This window comes from Helianthus annuus, chromosome 3 (assembly GCF_002127325.2).
Source record: "Helianthus annuus cultivar XRQ/B chromosome 3, HanXRQr2.0-SUNRISE, whole genome shotgun sequence".
Taxonomy (NCBI): domain Eukaryota; kingdom Viridiplantae; phylum Streptophyta; class Magnoliopsida; order Asterales; family Asteraceae; genus Helianthus; species Helianthus annuus.
This window is the reverse complement of record NC_035435.2, coordinates 129444592-129470402: the sequence shown is the minus strand read 5'-3', so window position 1 is coordinate 129470402 and position 25811 is coordinate 129444592. Positions and strand designations below refer to the sequence as shown.

The window sequence follows — 25811 nt, the reverse complement described above, 5'->3', positions numbered from 1 at the left end:
AACAAAAGTGAACTGCCCGGACCCTCAACGGCACCTCCCAAGACAAAGAGAAGAGAAACAGAGCCTGAACACGCCCCGTGTCCAGTGAACACGGGGGCGTGCCCAGGAAGCAGCAGAAAAGACAAACCAGTAGAAGCTTCCATTGCTCACCACGGGGCCGTGCCCAGCGGACACGGGGGCGTGTTGAAAGTACAGCAGGCGCATTAATTGTAATTCGCAATTACAATTAATGAGGAGAGAGAATGTCAGACGGGCACGGGGCCGTGTTCAGCGAACACGGGGCCGTGTCCAGCGTTCTGTTCAGCCTATAAATAGAGGAGCTTGGCTTCATTCTCTCTCATCCCTTGGCACACCACCTCTCTCACACTTCATCCACCACCCACCACCACCATAACACCATCATCCACCACCATCATCCATTGTCCATCATAGAGTGTGTGAGTCGTCTCGGGATCCAAGATTGATCGTAAGAGTTCTTGACAATCAAGGCCATGTTTGCCTAAGTCTCTTACATCACTTGGTGAAGACAAGTGTTTAGTATAATACTTTTTATTTTTAATCTTTTGCACTTTTTATTTGGTTTTGTATTAATGACTTTAATAACTAGTTACTTATGTTGAAGGTGATCTTTCCTTATCGTTTGTCCGTGGTGTCTTGGCATTATTTTACTGTCTATATAAAATAAAAGATTTTCACCATTCATATCTCCACGGTCTATATGGAGGTATGTTGGCTACCTGGTCGGGGGTTAAGGGAACGGTTTGGTAAAGGTCTTGCCCTTGTTCAGCGTTTAGAGGTCCTGCTTGGGACCTGGGTCAAATTTAGTAGGATCTCCTTCAATGCCCATAGGTATTGGATGGCGGGGATCCAAACTCTTTGACCCCCTCATAAGCTAACTACTATTAATACTATAACCCGGCTATTTAGGACTGTATCCCTGCTGACTCAGACTACTTAGCCGAGGGTAACGTCACCGCCAAAAGCGGGGCCTACCATAATTTGCATTAATAACTTAATTCATTATCTTTCAATAATCCAACCCTTTAGGATTGTATCCTTGCTGACTCAAACTACTGGGTTGAGGGTAACGTCACCTCCGAAAAAGGGGCCTACTACAATAACTAAGATAATCTCTTAAACAAGTGCAAAAGTGCGAAAATAATCAAAGGTTATACTAACACACTTGTCGGATCCAAGTGATTCATCTTGTCTATCTGTTTTTTTATTTTATTTTATTTTTCAGCATTTAGTTAGTTTTTATTTTTCTTAGTTTAAAACATTTTTCTAACTTTTTGATTTGATTAGACGTTGAGGATAAACCGGTATTAAAAGCTCTTGTGTCCTTGGACGACCTCGGTATCTTACCAACACTATACTACGTCCACGATGGGTGCACTTGCCCATATGTGTGTTTAGTGTTAGTAAATATCGTGTTTTATAAATTTAAAACTTGGCTAAAAGTGTAAAAAGGGCTTAAATAAACATCCAAAAACATATATACACTAACATGCATCAGTTTGTTAATCGGAAATCGGAAGATCAAACACGAAAGCGGCAGCGGCGGCGGTGGTGGTGGTGGTGCGAGCGGCTGCGGCGGTGGTGGTGGTGCGAGCGAAGCAGATGAACGATTCGGAGAATGTCGGAGATGATGGATGGCAGTGGTGGTGGTCATGCGATCTCTCTCTCTACATCGAACGGTGCCGGAAGTGGAGAAGATGATACAGAGGTGTTATTTTTTTTTCAGTCATAGTGTTTATTTTCTTTTCTGAATGGTGTTATTTTCTTTTCTGAATGGTGTTATTTTGTTTCTGAATGGTGTTATTTTCTTTTTCTGAATGGTGTTATATTTTCTTTTTCTTTTTCTGAATGGTGTTATTTTCTTTTTCTGAATGATGTTATTTTGTTTCTGAATGGTGTTATTTTCTTTTTCTGAATGGTGTTATATTTATTTACTGAATGGTGTTATATTATTGACTGAATGGTGTTATATTGTTTATTGAATGATGTTTTTTTTGTTTACTGGATGGTTTTTTTTTTTTTTTTTTTTTTTTCTGAATGGTGTTATTTTGTTTCTGAATGGTGTTATCTTGTTTCTGTATGGTGTTATCTTGTTTCTGAATGGTGTTATTTTTTTGTTTACTGAATGGTGTTATATCTTGTACTGAATAGTGTTATTTTGTGTACTGAATGGTGTTATATTTTTGTTTACTGAATGGTGTTATATTATTTTCGTAAAAACACCATGCACTGAACTATGAATTTTTTAAAACACCATGTCATGAACATGGCTATGATTCTGTGAATGATGCAAAAAAATTAAAATGAATGATGTTATGGACGGTTATATTCCTTAAATCAAGGATTTTCTCTCTCCAAATCTTTAAATCAAGGATTACCATATTTGAATTTGTTAATGCATTTACAATCTTACCCTTTTCAATTAATTTAGATCTAATGGTTGAGATTCTTTCTTACCTTTCTCACACTTTTAGGTTTTTTTACAATAACTCCACCCTATATAGATATATAGATATAGATATATAGATATATATTGTAAAAGTTTAACAAAAATTTTCTAGAAAACAAAATTAGTTGTTATTTATTTTTCTTTTATCTTTAATCTAAGATATTATGAATTTATTTATTAAAATTAGTTTGAATCTACATGCGTCTAAAGTAGTAAATCACCCAACCCCATGTTTTCTAATAAGTGAATTGACGGAATCATATATAATCAAAACTGATAAATATTATTATTATTATTATAATTAGTATTATTAATAATTTAAAATACCAAGTGTCCCAAAACAAATTTCTTTTATTATATAGTATAGATGATTATCTTCAGGTATCGATTTATGCCTTCAACATTGGTAAATATTTGGAGTTGTTAGATTATATGCTTTGAATTCATCTAAGGTTTTATGACTTTATCATATTGTTTTGGGGAAGCGGACCAAAATTAGCGAATTTGTTTGTCAGTCACTTATTTTGTTGATTGTTTGCAAAATTCAGAGTATTTATGGATGTAACTGATAAACACAGCAACATCCACACTTTAATTATCCAAACACCCCTTTAGCATTGATATCATCGTTGGTTTTACATGAATTGAAAATGCCTCAAAATGACTAAAAAACATACTTACATTAAGTGATAGATTACTCATTGCTAGTTAGTGTTAAATGTATCCTTTCATACCCAACATGCCCTTGAAATCACTTTGGAAACATAAACCGACCACCAAAACGTTGCTGCAAGAAAACGATCGCTGCAAACACTAAGCCTCCACAAACAATGACGAAATCCACTCTCCATCTTGATTCTCTTGCTTCAGTTCCGCTGATTGCGAAGGAAACAGTATCGAGATTCTCAAAGTACAAAACATCGTTTTTTTCACGTAGGCTCTCAATGTTACCCTTTATTAAACTTTCCTCGCCTTGTGGGAATTGAAATCTCACCAGAATCTCACAGTCAAAAGAAGCATTTTTCAAGCTTCTACAGCCAACCATACAAAGTTGTCCCGTTTCATCATCGTAAACCCCTTCTGCTGATATCTCCACTCTATCATCATCAGTAGAGGATAGACTTAGTGACGAAATCTTGCTTCTTGAAATGGAACTAATGTTCAACATGAAACTGATTTCAAAGCTTCTACGGTAGGTCATCGTTGAAATATTTGTTGCCGGGGGTACTGCCTCTTGCCATGGACTGAAGTTTGGATTCACGACTAAATAATCATTGAGCCCCCGACTTCCCATAAAGACTGAGGCTGCCTTACCACTCGAAACCATGTTATTATGTTTGACAAACATGCCAAAGCTACAATACCCTAATCTATACTTGTCCCCTACATGCTTCTTTTTCGGGCATACCCGTTTTACTTTCTCCATTTGTGTATATTTATACTTCGCCCCATAGCTCTCCTCGCTATGATCAAAGCTTTGAAAATTTGCCATTCTAAACGACCCCAAATCATCTGTCAGTTTGGTAGTCCATATTTGACCCTCTGTGGTATGTGTTCTCATGATTGAGCGAACCGCCGGGAACCACAAAGTCAACCCAATCGAGCAATCCCCAACACGAGCACTACCCAAAGGATCACTTTGGTTCAAGATACGACAAGCAACAATGCACAACTCATCTTTTCTCTCATTCCAAGTCCCTTCTCCAATTAATGATATGCCAGGTTGAAAAGACAGATCATATGAAGTAAACCTTCTATCTTGAAATTCGACAAGAAAGCGAAGTTTATTGTCTTCCCGAGAACACTGAATCGCGTACAATGACATGAAAGCAGGCAAGTTACCATGGTCTTGACCAAATAAAGAACAATTCTTGCAATTATTTGGATACTTCAATTTGTACGTTATGAATACTTGCGTGAAAATTGAACATATATCTAGAGATTTCATGCTAGTTACCGAATCTTGCACGGGTTTAGTTTTAGATATAGCTAAATTACACTCTTCATTAGATACCAATGTATACTTGTATTTTAACAGATCCACTATAGGGAATCCCAACATTGAAATCGGGACAAAGTAATCGAAATCATTAGGAGAAGCTAAGCTCTCCAAGATTCCACTTACTAAACTGTTATTCAAATTTATGAAGTGAGCAAATTTAAGCTTAAGAACAGCTTTTAGTGTAAGTGGATTACCTTGTTTTGTCAACCAATGAGCCGATCCAACCATACAAAGCTTACTTGTAGACGCTGACCAGAACCCATCTAAATTGAACTCCAACGAATGGCGCGTATAATTTGACATGATATTAGTGAAGTTGGAGGGGGGATCATATGTATATGATGAATAGAATCTTAATTGGGCCTGGATTTTGTACGTGTCAATAACGTTTGTCCTGAAGAGGTTACCGTTGGTTTGAAAGAGGATGGACCATTGTAATGGTGGATCTTGATCAAGAATGTTTTGACCGCCGGTGTAATGGCTAGTTGCAGGCTCAAGAAGTGAGAAGCTGGTGAACATTGTATCAGTAGGAATGGCTTCAGGAACATAAGAGTTACATTGATCAGAGTAGGAGATTGGTAATTGTGTGGGTGAGGAAAAACAGGCTTTTGAAGTAAAGAGAGTGAAGAAGAAATGGAACAAGTATAAGAGTAAAGGATTCATGGCTGCAATGAAATATTTTTTGATGGATATCATGTGATGTTTGCAAAGCTTTGGTTTTGCTAATATGATTCCCATGAAGTCTAGCAAAGCTTTGGTTTTGCTAATATAAGTCAATTTGTAATAGATAATCATTTACAAATATTATTGCTTGACTAAAATATTATTCTTGAAATGTTTATCCTAAGTTGGAAAGACAGATATATAGCATGATATACAATTAATTTTTTTTTTCAAATTTGAACCATTGATAGAAAAAAATAAATTATTTAGATTTGTTCTTTTTTATCTGACAGCAATTTAGGATTATGTAATAATCTTCATCCAATATATATTTTTTAGAAAGATAAAAGAAAAAGAAATAAAAATAAAAGAACACTCCAACCTTATACTTAGTAAATGTTTGATGAAAAGTTATAATATTCTAAATTTTAGTTTCTGTCTTAGAAGTAAACAATAAAAATAAAATAGGTAAAATGAAATTAGTTAAATAAAAAGAAGTTGAATGATAGTTTGACTTAGTTTTGATTTCATGTGATGTTTATAACGGGTTTCATTGTGTGCAACTTGTCACCTTCCAAGAGAATACAATGATTCGAATCAAGTGGGGTGGTTATATTCGTCAAATGATTCATCTTAACATAATTTCCATTAAGAATGTCCTGCATAGCTTTGAATTAATCAAATTGTACTTGGATAAACATTTAGGAGATGTTTAACTTTTTTTTTTTAATTTGTAAAATAATTATCCGAACTACTTCTTTTGTTTTAAAAACAGTTGGTTTTATGTATCGAGGACACACAACTACTTATTTGATGATTTATTGCATTGTAGATGTCTAAGAATTTACAGAAGTCTTGTATATAACATGGAGGACCGGGGATATTTCATTACCAAAAGCCTAGCAAGACGCTAACAAACAAACAACAACCAATAGCCAACCGGCCCAGCAACACTAAACTAAACACCGAAAGCAAAGCAATACCACTGAGACTCATCAAGCGAGACTTTTAATCCATAAGCACCCTAAAACATTGACTTCCTGAATAATGTTGCTAACCACCACCTTCTTATGGTTGAACATCAAATCGTTTCTCGCCTTCCAAATAGCCCAACAGGCCAAAAGCATAACTGATTGCATCATCCTTGTCGTTGTTTTCGAAGCCCATTTTGAGCATGTGCAAGCTGAGGATATCTCGGGTTCATATAACAAAGATGGGAGGCATGTGGCACCAAGAGGCACTCCCAGACCAGACTTCATGACAGGGGTTAAGGTTAGAAGGGGCCGGGGCGCCTGACCCCCGAACTTTTCGCTCAGTAGTGTTTATGTATGTAGCTTTCGTATAGAAATTTTTGGATATATACGTTTTCAGACCCCTCTCGGTTGGAAATCTCAAGCTTTACCACTGCTTCATGAGACATTGAACATGAAGTAAAGATATGGTTGTGGGGCACTCGAAATAAGGAGCATGAGAGAGAATGCTCAACTTACATGAACTGCCACGTTCACAGTATTTTATAAAGTTTACACGGCTAAGATTTAATATTAGCAAGATCCAATGGCTGATATTGATTTTAAAGTCGGTTAGAGTGCTTGGCGTCAATAGAATGTATGATTAATAAGATTTTTTTTTTTGTTTATTTAGGTGTTTGTTTTTGTAGACATAAATTGTCTGCAAGCTGATTTCATATGTTTTCATGTCTGTGGTCTGAAGCTCTTCAAGCTGAAAATATAAGATTGTTTGTTTTTATAAATTGATACCGTATGTACAAACTACATGAATTTTGTTTTATTTTCCAAATCAAAACATCCTAAACCACTTACCTCCAAAATGTTTTAAGTTCAGAACATCCTAAACAAGTTACCTCCTCTCTGCCTTCTCTCTTGATCCGGCCACCGGAGCCGGTTCCGGCCGGCACTCCGGCACCTTTTTCCGGCAAACACACCCACCCGCAAAACACCTTGCTTCTTCCCTTATTCATAAAAAGTTGAACACTAAACACACCCACCCGCAAAACACCCTCCTTCTTTATGGGGGTGGTCCAGTTTTGGTTCAAATTTGAGTTCGAAAATTATAGCACATAAAAGCTCGTTATATTGATCTAGGTCTGTTTTGTCAACGTTTTAGTTTTATATTGGGGTAAAGAAACATACTAGCAGGTTTAGAGATGTTAAAAGTGATGAAATTGAAGAATTAAAAGATGAAATCGATGATTAGTTATGGAGGTTACCTGTGGAAGCAATCAAATTGCAGGTCTAACAATGGCGGAAGCACATATGCGATTGAGAAATCGAATTGCAGGTTAACAGCAACGACAAAGAGAAAATTAGGGATTCTTCACTAATATTGGAAGGGCAATTTCGTCCAAATTTTAAAAGAGAGAAGACAGTTATACGTTTAGTTTTAAGGTATACGAGGGAGGAGGGTTTTTTGTGAAGATGTTTGAAGAAAGGGTGTGTAACACCCCGAAAAAAAATGAAAATCATTTATTTAAATATAAAGTTGATAAATAAACTAGTTAACTAACTAGGATTTTAAATAACCCAATTAGGTGAAAGCCTTGTAGTAACCTACAAATGGGTTAAAATGCTAAATTAGAACCAAAGGAAAGTCCAGGGACCAAATGTGTTCAAAATGAAATTAATATTAATAAAATCTAAATAAATAAAACACAAACATTTTGTCTGTGTTTTGGTGGAGATTGACCAGGAGCGACCCAAGCTCCATCAAACCCTAGTTCAGCATAAAAACTCTAAATTGAAGGATCAAACTCAGTCCAAATCAAAATCCGAACATAGATTACTGATCCTCATCACAAGAGGATTACAAGGTATGTAAAATTTTAAGAAATCTTTCAAATTGAAATTTTCATGAATTGGAAAAAATCTGAAATTATGGTTGCATGTGTGTGTTATGATGATTTAGGAACAACTATAGTGTCTAGGGACAAACCCTAGACAAACACACGCTGAAATCATGTGAAATTTTAGTGGAAACTATGATCACCATTGTAGGTGATTAGTGAGTTATGTGTAATTTGATGAACACTAGGAAATAGATTGTTGATCTAGTGTAATTTGGCAATTTTGAAGTGATTCCAGAAAATTAGAAGTTATCAATCATGTAAAAAGGTGGAATGATGTGAAATTAGGGCTAAATGATAAACTAGAGATTTGATGTTTAATCATGTAAAAATCTGCTCATGAAGTGTTTGTTGAAATGCCTCTTTGAAGGCTTAAAACTGAAATTCCAAGTTTAAACGCATAATCATAATGTTTGGTGTATTATGAGAATTATGATTTAAAGAGAGTTCTAAACATATCATAAATGAACTCTATAGGAACGGGCGCAGGAGCGTCAAGCGGACAAGCGGGTGGCGAACCACGTTTAAAAGGCCTACTTTGAAGGTACGTAACTTGATTGGTTGCATTAAGCGAGTTGTTGATAAGTTTTGTAAATCTTATTATTGAATCGAAATCTGCGTTGAATTTATATTGATTATGGTTGGAATGTGAATTAATAGACTTAGTATAGTCGACGAACCAATTGGTAGTCATCATAAGTGGATGGTTCCACAAGATGAGCCAATGGATCTATTAGTTGTGAAAATTGTAGTTTTAAACGTTCTAGTAGTCGATAATGGCGATAATAATCACAAAGACATTAAACCATGAAATTGGTAAGAAATGTGGGTGATAATAAGCCCCGGATGTTGGGCATAAGGTGCCATAGGTTTATTAGTTAAATGGTAGTAAAATAAGTAAGGTTTGAATGGGTCGAATAATTACATAGTGACGTATGGTCTTTCGGTCCGTAAATAAAATTTTCGGTATGGTAATCATAATAGGCACGTCGGTAATGAATTTACAGATGTATAGGAAAAAGAATCACCTAAAACGGACTTACGAGTCAAAAGATATGCACGTTTGAAGTTGAAATCTGAGTTTTCCGGAGCTGACAGAAAATGCAGCTCAATAAACATAAGCTGCTGGAAAACCTGTCCCCCTGCGCCACGCGGAAGAAGACCCGGCAGGCGCCGCGACACGCAAAGGGTTCTCGCGGCCCGCGTAACACCTCTCGCGGGGCGCGAGCGACCCTGTTCCGGAAATTTTTATTGTTTTCAATTGTTTTGATGCTAGATTTCAATTATACGTGTTTTATTATGGTCAAAACTAATCCTTGATGTGGTTTTGACATTAGGTGACGTTGGTGAACTTACGGATGGCGATCAAGCAAATGATGAAGAACCGAACACTACATTTTGAAGCTTCCGCGATGCTTTAAATCTTTAATAGACTTTGTGTATGGGTTGTAAACAATTTCTAAACAACTTTTGAAACGTTTTAACTTAGTCGTTAGTTGACTAAGGTTGATACTACTTATGAACTTCTTTAATGAAAGTTATGTTACTTAAGAAATATTTTATTTGAAATGGTATAATCTATTATTAAAATCAAGTAAAATTAGACGGGTGTTACAAGTTGGTAATCAGAGCTTAAGGTTGTCAACAAAGTGTTCGGTTCAAGCTTGATCGATCGTCCGGTAAGAATTAACTTATTATGTTAATAAATTATGTCTTATGTAAGGAATGAGAAATGAATTGATATGCATGGGAAGAGCGTGTTAACACACTCAAACCCGGAAAGTGCATTAAATATGAACGGTTAAAGCAAGTTAGGAACTTGGCTAAACCGAAACAAACGAAACAATGTCATGAATGAAATGTTTAACGTTTGATGTAAACATTTCAGTTTCAAGATGTCCGATGGGAATGATGATAATCCGGTGCAAACAAGCACTGAACAAAGGAAAGAGATAATTGCCGAAGAGGTAGGGAAGGCAATTGAAGGAAGTCTATCCGGGTTTATAGACAAAATTTAAGGCACGGTGTTGTCGCTTGTAGAAGAGCGAGTTAAAAGGTTGGAGGATATTGTCAACCTTATGAAGGAGAAAACGGGAGAACGCAAAGGGTGTTCGTACAAGGAATTCATGGCGTGTAAACCGCCAATCTATAACGGGGAAGTCGACCCGATAATTTGCCAAAGATGGTTGGGCGATATTGAAGGGGTGTTTGAAAGGACCCATTGCGACGAAAGCGATTTCGTTGCCTACGGAACGGGTCAGTTAAGAGGACAAGCCAAGGATTGGTGGGATAACAAAAAGAATGAAATAGGGGCCTAAGCGGCAAGGGCCATGACATGGGAAGAGTTTAAGACACCATTTCTTAAACATCATAGTCCCAAAGCGGTCATTAACAAAATCAAGGAAGAGTTCATGCAACTTAGGCACAAGGGTGAAACCATAGACAAGATCACGGCGATGTTTATGGATAAAATGAAGTTTAGTAGTGAATTGGTGACGGGGACGAAGAACAGAAAATATACTACTACTACAATATGTTGAGCGCTGAATATATGGAGTTTATGACTCCTTCAAAATATGAGACCCTTACCGAAATCATTAACGTTTCTCGGGAACGGGAAATCGAGTTGAAGAAGCAAGTCGAAAGAGGTGAGCGAAGGGCACATGATGTGAATCCAAGCCCTACAAAGAAAGCCCGAACTGGAGAATAGGGAAAGAAGGTGGATACTAAAGGTGGGTCGCCAAGTTGTAAAGTGTGCGGGAAGGGACACAAAGGGGAATGTCGGTTCAAAGACAAGCCATGCCCCATATGTAATAAGACGGGGCACACGGCCTCGCTATGCCCGGGAAAAGTCTCTGTTGGCTACAAATGTTATCAACCCGGCCACAAAAAGTCCGAATTTCCGGACTTAGTTGGAAAGAGAGATGTTAAAGAATCCCCAACAGAAGCTCCCAAAGCGAAGGCTAGGTCCTTCCAACTTACCGCGGCTGAAGCGAAGACAGAACCCGATGTGGTTTCAGGTATATTCACAATTAACTCAATTCCAGCACGTGTATTGTTTGATACGGGTGCGATTAAATCCTTCATTTCGCATGGATTTATTCGACATCCTTCATTTGTATTGACGAAATTACCTGTGCCCTTAGAAGTTGAAATAGGGGACAACAAAAGTTTTATAGTTTGTGATGTTTGTCGAGGCTGCAAATTAAGCATCGACGATGAGGAATACTTGATAGACCTAATCCCGATGTCAATTGGGGAATTTCAAGTAGTCGTTGGGATGGATTGGCTAGCCCAGCACCATGCAAAAGTCGTGTGTTTTCGTAAAGAGATAAAACTAACATCTCTGAGCGGGAAACACGTCACCATTTATGGCGAAAAGGGAGGTAACCCTATAGTGTGCTCAATGTTGAAAGCTCACAAGCTTATGAAGCAAGGATTCAAGGCATTCATGATATACGCAAATGAGCCCGAGAAAGAATCACGGAAGATTGAAGATGTACCGGTAGTACGAGATTATGGAGATGTGTTTCCGGAGGATTTACCGGGGATACCGCCTGAACGGGAAGTAGAGTTCGGGATCGAATTGATTCCGGGCGCAAAACCCGTAGCTAAAGCACCGTACCGAATCGCGCCGTCGAAATTACAAGAGTTGATGTCCCAAATTCAAGACCTGCTTGATAAAGGATTTATAAGGCCGAGTGTGTCTCCTTGGGGCGCACCGGTACTGTTCATGAGAAAGAAAGACGGGAGCATGCGGATGTGTATCGATTACCGGGAGTTAAACAAACTCACGGTAAAGAACCGATACCCGCTTCCGAGGATAGATGATTTATTCGACCAATTACAAGGTGCGAACTGGTTTTCAAAAATTGACCTTAGATCTGGGTATCACCAACTAAAGGTCAAAGAAGAAGATGTACCGAAGACGGATTTCCGCACGAGATACGGACATTACGAATTCCCCGTGATGTCATTTGGGCTAACAAATGCACCCGCGGCTTTCATGGACCTCATGAACCGGGTTTGCAAGCCAATGTTGGATAAGTCGGTCATCGTGTTTATCGATGATATTTTGGTGTATTCGAAAAGTGAAGCTGAACACGCACACCACTTACAAGAAGTGTTAGAGACACTTAGACGAGAAAGGCTGTATGCGAAATTCTCTAAGTGTGCCTTTTGGTTACGAGAGGTACAATTTCTTGGCCACGTCATAAGTGCCGACGGAGTATTGGTGGATCCGTCCAAGATCGAGGCTGTGTCAAAATGGAATCCCCCGAAGAACCCTTCGGAAATTAGAAGCTTTTTAGGGCTTGCGGGATACTGTAGGAGATTCATTCAAGATTTCTCCAAGATTGCGTCACCGCTAACAAAGCTAACCCAAAAGAAAAAGAAAAGTTCATTTGGGGTGTCGATCAAGAAAAAGCATTTCAAACGCTAAAAGAAAAGTTAACTCAAGCTCCGGTACTGACATTGCCGGACGGAGTCGAAGATATGGTGGTTTATTCGGATGCGTCACTATCGGGGCTCGGATGCGTTTTGATGCAATGGGGCAAAGTTATAGCTTATGCCTCGAGGCAATTGAAGATACACGAGAAGAAATATCCCACGCACGATCTTGAGTTGGCTGCGGTGGTATTTGCCTTAAAAATATGGAGGCACTACTTATATGGGGTAAAGTGCACCATATTCACCGATCACAAGAGCTTAAAATACTTCTTCGATCAGAAGGAGTTAAATATGCGACAACGGCGATGGTTAGAAACGGTGAAAGATTTCGACTGTGAAATACATTACCACCCCAGAAAGGCAAATGTGGTAGCGGATGCTCTGAGCAGAAAAGCGGACTATGTCCCAATACGAGTAAGGTCGATGCAGCTCGTGGTGACCTCGGGTATACTTGAACGTATTCGAGAGGCGCAATTAGAAGCAGTAAAAGAGGAGAATTGGAAGAAGGAAAGAATAATTGGTCAGTTGAAAGATTTGACGGATGGGAATAACGGGTTGAAGACTCGATTCGGGAGGATATGGGTTCCAAATACTTGTGGGGTGAAGGCGCTTCTACTTGAGGAAGCTCATAAATCCCGATATTCAATTCATCCGGGAGCGACCAAAATGTACAATGATTTAAAGCAAAACTATTGGTGGCCCGGGATGAAGAGAGATGTGGTGAAGTACGTAGAAAAATGCTTGACATGTTTACAAGTCAAGGCGGAGCACCAAAAACCATATGGTAAACTTCAACCGTTGGAAATTCCGGTTTGGAAATGGGAACAAATCACCATGGATTTGTTGACCAAATTACCCAAAACTAACCGCGGGTTTGATGCTATATGGGTAGTTGTAGATAGATTGATGAAAAGCGCTCACTTCATTCCAATTCATGAGACTTATACATCCGAAAAGATGTCAGAGGTGTACACCAATGAAATCATAGCACGGCTTGGGGTACCGATATCCATTGTGTCAGACAGAGATACTCGGTTTACTTCGAATTTTTGGCGTGAATTTCAAGAACAAATGGGAACTAAATTGTTCATTAGCACTGCTTACCATCCACAAACGGATGGGCAGAGTGAAAGAACAATACAAACGTTGGGAGATATGCTGCGGGCTTGCATTATTGACTTCGGGGGTAGTTGGGATGTCTATCTACCCTTGGTCGAATTTTCATATAACAATAGCTATCACACGAGCATTAAGATGGCCCCGTATGAACTGTTATATGGCAGAAAATGTCGAACTCCGGTATGTTGGGGAGAAGTGGGTCCACGAGGGCTAGCACCTACTGATATAATCCGAACTACGAATGAGAAAATCGACATGGTTCGGGCACACTTGAAAGCGGCTCAAGACAGGCAAAAGGGTATGCGGATAAAAGTAATAGGCCAATTGAATTTCAGGTTGGCGACATGGTTATGCTAAAAGTTTCCCCATGGAAGGGCATTATTAGATTCAGAAAAAGGGGGAAACTAAGCCCGAGATTTATTGGCCCATTCAGAATCATTGAACGGGTTGGTAAAGTAGCTTATCATCTCGAATTACCCGAGGAGTTGAGTGGGATTCATAGCACATTCCACGTGTCACATCTCCGAAAATGTTTGGCAGACGAAACTGCTCGTATCCACTACGATGATATCGAGGTGGATAACAGTCTCAACTATGCAATGAAACCAATTGCGATTTTAGATCATAAAGAGAAGAGTTTGAGGAACAAAGTGATTAATCAAGTCAAGGTCAAATGGGAGCATAGGAAAGGTTTGGACACTACGTGGGAGTCCGAAGAGGAGATGCGACGTCTCCACCCTACATTATTTGGTACGTACTTCGGTTTCGGGGACGAAACCCTCTTAAGGGAGGTGGACTTGTAACACCCCGAAAAAAAATGAAAATCATTTATTTAAATATAAAGTTGATAAATAAACTAGTTAACTAACTAGGATTTTAAATAACCCAATTAGGTGAAAGCCTTGTAGTAACCTACAAATGGGTTAAAATGCTAAATTAGAACCAAAGGAAAGTCCAAGGACAAAATGTGTTCAAAATGAAATTAATATTAATAAAATCTAAATAAATAAAACACAAACATTTTGTCTGTGTTTTGGTGGAGATCGACCAGGAGCGACCCAAGCTCCATCAAACCCTAGTTCAACATAAAAACTCTAAATTGAAGGATCAAACTCAGTCCAAATCAAAATCCGAACATAGATTACTGATCCTCATCACAAGAGGATTACAAGGTATGTAAAATTTTGAGAAATCTTTCAAATTGAAATTCTCATGAATTAGGAAAAATCTGAAATTATGGTTGCATGTGTGTGTTATGATGATTTAGGAACAACTATAGTGTCTAGGGACAAACCCTAGACAAACACAAGCTGAAATCATGTGAAATTTTAGTGGAAACTATGATCACCATTGTAGGTGATTAGTGAGTTATGTGTAATTTGATGCACACTAGGAAATAGATTGTTGATCTAGTGTAATTTGGCAATTTTGAAGTGATTCCAGAAAATTAGAAGTTATCAATCATGTAAAAAGATGGAATGATGTGAAATTAGGGCTAAATGATAAACTAGAGATTTGATGTTTAATCATGTAAAAATCTGCTCATGAAGTGTTTGTTGAAATGCCTCTATGAAGGCTTAAAACTGAAATTCCAAGTTTAAACGCATAATCATAATGTTTGGTGTATTATGCGAATTATGATTTAAAGAGAGTTCTAAACATATCATAAATGAACTCTATAGGAACGGGCGCAGGAGCGTCAAGCGGACAAGCGGGTGGCGAACCACATTTAAAAGGCCTACTTTGAAGGTACGTAACTTGATTGGTTTCATTAAGCGAGTTGTTGATAAGTTTTGTAAATCTTATTATTGAATCGAAATCTGCGTTGAATTTATATTGATTATGGTTGGAATGTGAATTAATAGACTTAGTATAGTCGACGAACCAATTGGTAGTCATCATAAGTGGATGGTTCCACAAGATGAGCCAATGGATCTATTAGTTGTGAAAATTGTAGTTTTAAACGTTCTAGTAGTCGATAATGGCGATAATAATCACAAAGACATTAAACCATGAAATTGGTAAGAAATGTGGGTGATAATAAGCCCCGGATGTTGGGCATAAGGTGCCATAGGTTTATTAGTTACATGGTAGTAAAATGAGTAAGGTTTGAATGGGTCGAATAATTACATAGTGACGTATGGTCTTTCGGTCCGTAAATAAAATTTTCGGTATGGTAATCATAATAGGCACGTCGGTGATGAATTTACAGACGTATTGGAAAAAGAATCACCTAAAACGGACTTACGAGTCAAAAGATATGCACGTTTGAAGTTGAAATCTGAGTTTTCCGGAGCTGGCAGAAAATGCAGCTCAATAAACATAAGCTGCTGGAAAACCTGTCCCCCCGTGCCACGCGGAAGAAGACCCGGCAGGCGCCGCGAATCGCGAAGGGTTCTCGCGGCCCGCGTAACACCTCTCGCGGGGCGCGTTGTTTTCAATTGTTTTGATGCTAGATTTCAATTATACGTGTTTTATTCTGGTCAAAACTAATCCTTGATGTGGTTTTGACATTAGGTGACGTTGGTGAACTTACGGATGGTGATCAAGCAAATGATGAAGAACCGAATACTACATTTTGAAGCTTCCGCAATGCTTTAAATCTTTAATAGACTTTGTGTATGGGTTGTAAACAATTTCTAAACAACTTTTGAAACGTTTTAACTTAGTCGTTAGTTGACTAAGGTTGATACTACTTATGAACTTCTTTAATGAAAGTTATGTTACTTAAGAAATATTTTATTTGAAATGGTATAATCTATTATTAAAATCAAGTAAAATTAGACGGGTGTTACAGGGTGTCATAACTTTTTTTAAGCTGAAAAAAGTCATTTTCAGATCTGTTAAAAAGAAAAAAACAAACAGTCTTCAAGGGTAACGTTTGTGCGCCTGCGGACATCAGCTCCCTTGAAATGTCTGAAGAAAAAACAAACACCCCCTTAATATACTCAACAAAAAAAAACATTTTGATATCACATTTTCATCCAGTCATGAATCATGATTATTGAATATTAATGGGGTGTTTCATCGACCTTCATGTGCCTACGGAGATCCATAAACAGACTCGCATGTTTTTTTTCTAAACGGTTTGTTTTCCCTGTTTGATAATTTTCAGACGTTGAATTCTTTTGAAGACACTAAATCCCGACGATGTAAATAATCTTTCAGTTTTAGACATTCTGGTAGATTTTTTCTTGTATACGTTCAGCATTCTTTGTTTCATCCTATCAAGATGTTATGTTGTTATTTTGTCGTGTTGGCCTATGCACCCCAACTGTTTGTGAAAATGCCTGAATGATTTGAGCGCATCTGGGGCTCATCTTTGAGTGATTTTGTAGTGTGAGAGTGGGTATAATGCAGAACTTACAATGTGATTAGTAATAGAATTTCAAACTAATTATTTGACCCCTATATGCATGATCCTTTAATCGATTATCAAATAACTCGTTTCAAAATGCACATCTCAACACCCTTTATAAATTTTGAATTTATATAATCATTAGCCTCAACTGTTATTTCACAAGATGTCTTGTTTTACATGAAAAAACAAATAACTTAGAAAGACTGTAAAAAACCTTACATACATTTAGGAATAGATTACTTAATGCTTGTTACAAGCGTCACTTCATACTCAACATTCCCCTGGAATCGCTTTGGAAACATAAACCGACCGCCAACACGTTGCTGCAAGAAAACGATCACTGCAAATAACAGGCCTCCACAAAGAATGACAATATCCCAAGAAGGTGAGTAAAAGTTTGATCTCGGATTTGCATAAATATATAACCTATCTAACTGATGGCTGATATACTTTTGACCCCTGTAAAGATCATATGCATGAGGCAGTAATCGTACGAATGTGGTTCCTATATAAAAGGGATGACTCAAAACATTTTCTTTTGAAGCCTGGAAAATATTGAGTATCAACTGTGGGAATAGAAAGCCATCAATAGTTAATCCAGCATAAGACCTCAAGTCAACCCAGATGGAACTCTGACGTTGACTTGAAATAGTGCCATTATTGTTCTTCCAGTTCAGAACAAACATTGTTGACCCACCGATAATATACATCGGTAAACAAATGCAAAGTGTCCGTATTTCATGAATCCACCTATTCTTTTTTGCAATCCATGTTAACTGAAGAAGACGAAATTGCAAAATGAAAGCCACCATTGTCACTAACCTCACAATCACCTCGTTTGCTTCAAGCAATCCATCACTCCTAATTGGTACCTTTCGCTGATTGCTAGTGTTTGAGAATATCGCCTCAAAGTTTAGCACTAGAGGAACCATGTGCCCAAGAGTAAGAATTAACATCGTCGAAACCGAAATGAAATTAACCATTTCAGCCCTCTTCTTCAGATGAAGTAACTGTCGTCTTGTAAACACACACATCAGTGTATACGAGATCAAGACCATGACAACTTCTAAATCAACTCTCCATATTGATTCTCCTGCTTCAGTTTCGTCGAATATTTGTGAAATGATATTGAGATTCTCAAAGTACAAAGCATCGTTTTTTTCACGTAGGCTCTCGATATTTCCCTTTATGAAACTTTCCTTACCTCGCGGGAATTGGAATTTCACAAGAATCTCACAGTCAAAAGAAGCATTTTTCAAGTTTCTACAACCAACCATACAAAGTTGTCCCGTTTTATCATCATAAACCCCTTCTGCTGATATCTCCACTCTATTATCATCAGTAGAGGATAAATTTAGTGACGAAATCCCGCTTGTTCCAATGGAACTAATGTTCAGCATAAAACTGACCTCATAGCTGACATTTACTGGACCATTGTAGGCGGTTGTTGAAATATCCGCTGCAGGGGGTATCGCCTCCTGCCATGGATTGAAGTTTGTGTTCTTGATAATGTAATCGTCGAACACCCAACTTTCCACCATGATCGGGACTGCAAATCCCGTTGAAACCATGTTCTTATGTTTGACAGACATGCCAAATCCATAACACCCTAATTGATGGTCCCCTAGATACTTTTCATCTACACACTTCCTTTCGGGCAAATCTGCCTTACTTTCTCCATTTGTGTATATTCATACTTCACCGCATAATTCTCCTTACTATGATCAAAGCTTTGAAACTTAGCCATTCTAAACGTCCCCAAATCATCTGTTAACTTGGTAGTCCAAATTTGTCCCTCTGTGATATGCGTTTTTGTGATTGACCGAACAGCGGGGAACCACAAAGTCAACCCAATCGAGCAATCTCCAACATGGGCACTGCTTAGAGGATCACTCTGGTTCAAGATATGACAGGCAACAATAGACAACTCATATTTTCTCCCATTCCAAGTTCCTTCTCCGATTAATGATATGTCAGGCCGGAAAGACTGACCATATGGAGCAAACCTTCTATCTTGAAATTCGACTAGAACACGAGTTTTATTGTCTTCACGAGAACACTGAATTCCGTACAATGACATAAATGCAGGCAATTTACCATGGTCTTCACCAAATAGAGAACAATTCTTGCAATTACTTGGATACTCCAACTTGTAAGTTCTGAATCTTTGTGTGAAAATCGAACATATATCTAGATATTTTATTCTAGTCACCGAATCTTGGACGGAATTACTTTTAGATATAGTTACATTATACTCTTCATTCGACACCAATGTATAGTTGTATTTTAATGGATCCACTTGTGGGAATGCCAAGATTGCAATCGGATCAAAGTAATCAAAATCATTAGGAGAAGCTAAACTCTCCAAGATACCACTTACTAAACTGTTTTTCATATTTATGAATCTAGCAAATTTAAGCTTAAGAACAGCGTTTAGTGTAAGTGGATTACCTTGTTTTGTAAACCGAGTCGAACCAACCATACAAAGCTTACTTGTTGACACTGACCAGAACCCATCTAAATAAAACTCCAACGATTGGTGATGTCCCCGTGAATAATTCGACATGATTTTAGTGAATTTGGAGGTGGGATCATATATATATGATCGGTAGAATCTTAATCGGGCCTGGATTCTGTACGTGTCAACAACGTTTGTCCTGAATAGGTAACCGTTGGGTAGAAAGTTGATGGACCATGGTGATGACAGATCTTGATCAAGAATGTCTTGACCCCCGCTGTAATGGGTATTTACAGGCTCGAGATGCAAGAATCTGGTGAACATATTATCAGTAGGAATGGCTTCAGGAACAAAAGAATTACAGTGATCAGAGTAGGAGATTGGTAATTGTGTGGGTAAGGAGAAGGCTTTTGAAGTAAAGAGGGTGAAGAACATGAAGAAATGGAACAAGTTTTGGAGTGAAGGATTCATGGCTGGAATGAAAGATTTTTGATGGATATCATTTGATGTTTATAATGGTTGCATTTCATGAAGTGTGGTTATTAAAATATAGTTAATTTATTTTAGAAACTCTGGCAAAGCTTTGATTTGTTAATTTAAGTCAACTTATAATCAAATAATCATTTATATGTATGATCATATTACTTAACTAAAACTAAAACTAAAATAATATACCTGAAATAGATAAATATGAAAACACCCCGAAAGACATTTTTTCAATTATCACGTCATATTTTCATTCGAGATTTAAATACATTCATTTCAACTAGATCATCGATTTTTTATATTTTGTTTCTCATAACTAAATTACCTTTTTATTTCCATGTTTTTTTTTTTGAACGGCTTTTTATTTCCATGTTAATTTGAAATAATTAAACATTAAAAAAATACATCAAAGTGTGTTGTGATATTATAAAACTGAGGAAAGTTCTGAAAATTTAATTAGAAAATTAATATTACGTAAATTGAAATTTTTAAAAATTAAACTAGATTTGAAGGTCATATACATAGTGGTTATTTTGTCATTGGTCAGAGTACCATATGTGCAACTTGCCACCTTACATTAGACTAAGATGATTCCAATTAAGGGGTTATTTAACTTAAAAAATTATTTATATTAACATAATTCTGTTATTAAGTCTGTCATAGATTTATTTTGCGAATATAAATCAAATTGTAATTAAATAATCAGTTTGGAGATGTTTGACTATTCGCATTAACCAGCTTCTTTACCTATTTTTTTTTTCAAATTCGTATAATAAATATCCCAATTGCTTCCTTTTCTTTTAGAAACTGTTGGTTTATGTGTTGAAGAGAAATAAAAGAATATAACTAATTATTTGATCTTAAAAAATTGGACGGTAATAGTCACAACTTCAAAAATTGCCTATAACAGTCCCAACTTGCAAGTTTTTGGCCACCAATGATCCTTGTCTAACTGGGTTAGTTAAATGTGACGTGTTTAAAAACTTAAATGTTGGAGGCTTATGTGGATGCCGATGTGTTTAAAGACTACAACACACATACACTCACCCCTATTTAAAAAGCATTTTAACCCTAATTTAACCCAATCCCTGAAATGTTGACATCATCGTCTTCAATAAGCTGCCCAAACAAAAACCCTAAGTTCTTCAAAGTCGATCTGGATGGAAACGTCTACTGTAATCATGATATGCTTGCAATTCTTCGAGTAGTAAGCCGTAAACGAGATCGAATTGGGAAGGAGTTTTATGGTTGCCCTCTCTGGCCTGTAAGTTTTTCCTTAAAGATTCGCCTTCTAACTTGTTAATTTCATTGATGGTGTGTTCATTTTGTAATCTGATTAGAGAGTGGACTGCAAATTTTTTTTGTGGAAAGAAGATTTGGAGAATGTCTTTAAGAACATATCTATGGCCAACAATCCAAGTTATGAAGGTTTGAAGATGGAAAATTTGAAGTTACAAAACAAGATATTAGAAGAGGAGAATAGAAAACTGAGAGAGAGGCTTTCGATTAAAAAGTACAAGTGGAATTCTTCATGTCTGTTAGGTTTTGCAATAGTTATGGCAATATGGTGGGTTTTAAGTCGCAAGCGTTAATATTTAGGTTTTGTAATAGTTATGGGAGTATGTTGTTATGTAATGCTTATTGCATAACGTACTGAAATCTTGTGTTAATGAAAAGTAGTGCTTATAGCACAATCTTTGTTATAGCATAATTTGTGTTATTCAACAAAACTGAACAACACCCTTATGTGAAGCTGCACCAAAACTCGACCAAAACGACCAATATTGACCTGCTGTGAACCTGAACCAAAAGTCGACCAAAACGACCAATATTAACCTGCTGTCAATCTGAACCAAAACTCGAAAAAAACGACCAAAACGACCAATATGAAACTGCTGTGAACTTGCACCAAAAGCCAACCAAAACGACCAATATTAACCTGCTATCAATCTGAACCAAAACTCGACCAAAACGACCATTATGAAACTGCTGTCAATCTGAACCAAAACGACCAATATTAACATGTAGAAACTGACATTACATAATAAGATTCATTACATTCCAAAATCCACAAACTGAACAACTAAGTTTTCTGCGATAAACTTACTACTACATACCATACATGAACTAAACAACCAAAAAACATGAACTATAAAGTCATCATGCATCATTAGCTACCAAAAGCATACAAAACACAGAATTACTAATACCAACAAACTGCAATATAGGTCTTCATGCTTCACTTCCCTTTCCCTCTTCCCCTTGCATGACCCTTTGTCCTTCCCTGTTGACTTTGATGGTTGGCTGGCTGCTTGTGAGCCTTGACTCGCTTTAACTCTTGCTTTTTTTTGGCCTTCCCCTTGGGTTATTATAAACACCCTCAGCAGATCTTTTCTTCTCATTTGTGCAGCCTCTTTTATTGTGCCCTCTCTCCTTACAATTGCTACACTTTATCTTATTACCATGTTTGGACAGTTTTCCTGGTTTCTTAGGGTTCTCGTGTGGGTCTCTCCTTCTATTCTTCTTAGGTCTTCCAGGAGCAGCCTTGATTAGAGGTGGGTCAAGAGGGTAATCAACTTCTGGCCAATACTTCTCACTAGGCAATGGAGGAATAATGTAAGCATAAGTCTTTAGGTATTCTGACTTGTGATAACATTCATGTACAAACTCCTCTGCATTCCTGTTTAAGAAACCAGCCACTGCACAAATATGCTTACAAGGGACATCCTTCAAATCTCATTTCCTACAGCTGCAAGTTCTCCTGCTCAAATCCACAGAAACATCATCCAGCTCTCTAACTTGGAATACATTCAATGATGATGGATACACTTTACACATATATGCCCATGACTTTTCTTTCTCAAGTTTCTCCTGTATATTTGGACACACAATCAAGTCTTGTTTAACCATCTCTGCCTGTTGGGTTGTGAGCCTAGTCATTATTGCTACCCGGATGTCTTCAAGCATGTTGATGTGTTTGTATCTCGACTAGATAATGTAATCATTAAAGGACTCAGCCATGTTATTAACAATAACATCACACTTTGTATCAGTCTTTAGATATGCCCTTGAGAAACATTGTGGGTTTTGCTTCAAGAATGCCTCAGCAGCTTCAGGTGATAGGTCTTCCATCTCTTTAATGGCTACCTTGTAGTCAGGAATACAGTATGCTCTACAGCTTTCCAGAAAACTTCTTTTAACTCATCTCCCTTGAAGTTTTTATGCCAATTAGCAAAAATGTGACTAGCACAATTCCCGTGTTCAGCTTGAGGCCACATTAATGCAACTGCATTAATTAAACCCTATCACAAACATAAATGTTAGTAAAAACATAAGTGTAACAAAACATAAGTATACAAAAAAAAATTACTACCTTCTATTGATCAGATATTAATGTCCAACCTTTCCCACCATCATTGACTTCCAAACACTTCCTTAACTCTTCTATAAACCACTCCCTGCTGTCATTTGTTTCACCTTCAACTACTGCCCAAGCCACAGGGTACATTTGGTCGTTTGCATCCCTTCCAATTGCACCCAACAACATACCACCAAGAAAAGTTTTTAGGAAACAACCATCTAAACACTGTGCCTTCCTATAACCTGCTAAAAACCCCTTATTGAGCCTATCAAAAGACACAAAGAGTCTGTAAAATGTCTCACATGTGGAATTGGATCAACATTTATGAAGCCTGGTGGGACAGTTAAAAGTTCAAATGTGGAAGTTGGATTTGCTACCCTTAAAGCCTCCAAATATGAAGTAAGTTAACTATAGTGATCCCTCATTGATCCATAAAGCTTAGTTTGTGCACACTTCTTTGCCTTATATGCCAACCACTTAGTTATCAAAACCTTATACTTCTCCTTTACTGCTAGTTGGATCTCTTTAGCAGACCAGTTTCGCTTAGCTTTAAAAACTGGCAAGAACTCTTTAGCTATAAACTCAGCAGTCAACTGTCTATTCTTACACATGTTCCTTAGACAGTTGTGTTTGTTTACTACCTTCTTAACCATATAACAACTTTTAGCCTCATGAAAAGAACAATAGATATGAAAAGGACATTTTTTAACACAGCTTGTACCAACGCGGCCATGTCTATTCTTGTCACTAACAGAAACACACAGATTCTTACCATTTGCAACAGCATACTTCTTAACAGCCTGTTTGAAAGCCTCCCTTGTTGGGAACCTTATTCCTACAACCTAAATAAACTTCTTCCAATCTGTTTGGTCATCTACAATTGGAACATCAACAACATACTTTTTACCTAGGATGTCGTCTTCTTCACTTTCACCAGGTGTCTTCACATCACCATCTAACTCCTCATAAACTTCTGTATGACCACCACCACCTGAAACTGGAACACCACCTTCTTTGTCAACTGTATTTCGTATACAATTCTCTACCAATTTTTTTGTACTTTCTGCATCTTCCTTGTTAACCTTCCTTATGGCAGCAACTAAATCCCTTCACTCAACATCCTCCTCATCAGAGCCACAACCAAATACCTCTTCAACACTGTTTTCATAACCATCTAAACTAGTATCATCCTCCTCAGATCGAGCACTATATAACTCATCTTCAGAATCAGATTCATCTAAACTAAAACCATCCTTATCAGACTCATCTGTTCCTGCAACCTCCTTATCAGACTCATCTTCACCTTCAATTGAAGTCTCCTTAATAGATGTAAGTGCAATTGCAGCCTCTCTATCACATTTTTCTAGTTCTGTGTTTGGATTAGGGTTCAAACAAGTTTCTGTGTCAACTGCTGGTGTTGCAACCCTTCTAGCTGTTGACTTAGAGAACCTTGCTGGGCTTTTAATTGGGCTTGTTACTTGGCTATTATGGGCTTCTGGTTTATTGGGCTGGGCTTGGGGGTTAGTGGGCTTGTTCATTGGTCCCTGTTGGATGTATAAATCAAGTACTTCCCTGGAATTCACAGCAACCGTCTTCCCCACCTCAATAACATCCCTATCACTTGCCAAACGTCTCAACCCACCATTACCAGGTAAATTGCAATAAATATGGAAATCTTTTGATGCATAAGAACCAGTTTCCATCACATAATCAACTAACTCAAAATAAGAAAGCTTATCAATGTCTAGCTTTATTAGTTCATGATCACCACTTACATACCTCACTAGCAGAGTACCCACTTCAATCGTACCACCATACCATAACCGGACGTTGATGATTTCTGCCATCTAACTCAGAAGGAACGAACGATCGGAGTGATTTGAGTGTTAGGGTTCAATGATTGAGCTTTTTTATGGAAGAAGGAATCGCCGCTTTTGTTTTGAGAGAGAGTGATTTGAGTGTTAGGGTTTAGTGTAATCATATTGTGAAGACTGAAGTGTTTAATTGTGTGTTATAAGTGGAAACAGATATGATACACGTGACATCCACATAGGCCTCCAACATTTAAGTTTTTAAACACGTCACCTGCCACGTTACATTTAACTAACCCAGTTAGACAAGGATCATTGGTGACCAAAATCTTACAAGTTGGGACTGTTGTAGGCGATTTTTGAAGTTGGGATTATTACCGGCCAACTAGTGAAACTTGGGATTATTAAAATCCATTACCCCTAAATAATAAGACATTATTCTTTTATGGATTACAAACTGATTGTCAAATAACTATTTTCAGAATGGAGATCCAAACACAACTTAATCTCATTGTGAACAAGTAGTGCACTATTAATTGATGTCATAATTGTCGCACCCCGCTAACGTGAAAACGCAGAGTGTAACGAACTTGATTTTCATAGTCATTGTTTACGCGAACAATTTAAATGTAAATTCTTCCAAAGTGTTTTAAAATATAACTACATGATTTTTCTCTTAGTACCAAAACTAAGATTCATGAATAAAACATCAAAGGCTATACTACAAAATCTTCAAAATGTACTCCTATCATGCATGCATTCCCCAAAAGT

The 25811-nt window shown here is 37.5% G+C and overlaps 3 protein-coding genes across 3 annotated transcripts; all 3 read right to left on the bottom strand.

Annotated features, from left to right (window-relative positions):
• Nucleotides 1–3218: 3218 nt before the first annotated feature.
• On the bottom strand, nt 3219–5318 carry LOC110875052. The gene has a single exon (XM_022123304.2). The coding sequence runs from the start codon at nt 5262–5264 to the stop codon at nt 3219–3221; it is 2046 nt and encodes a 681-aa protein (XP_021978996.1). The 5' UTR covers nt 5265–5318.
• Nucleotides 5319–17160: 11842 nt separating this feature from the next.
• LOC110876877 lies at nt 17161–18495 on the bottom strand. Its single transcript, XM_022125037.1, has one exon. It carries the CDS (start codon nt 18493–18495, stop codon nt 17161–17163), a length of 1335 nt encoding a protein of 444 aa, XP_021980729.1.
• A 68-nt stretch (nt 18496–18563) lies between these two features.
• Nucleotides 18564–19853, bottom strand: LOC110876876. Its single transcript, XM_022125035.1, has one exon. The coding sequence runs from the start codon at nt 19851–19853 to the stop codon at nt 18564–18566; it is 1290 nt and encodes a 429-aa protein (XP_021980727.1).
• Between the last annotated feature and the right edge of the window lie 5958 nt (nt 19854–25811).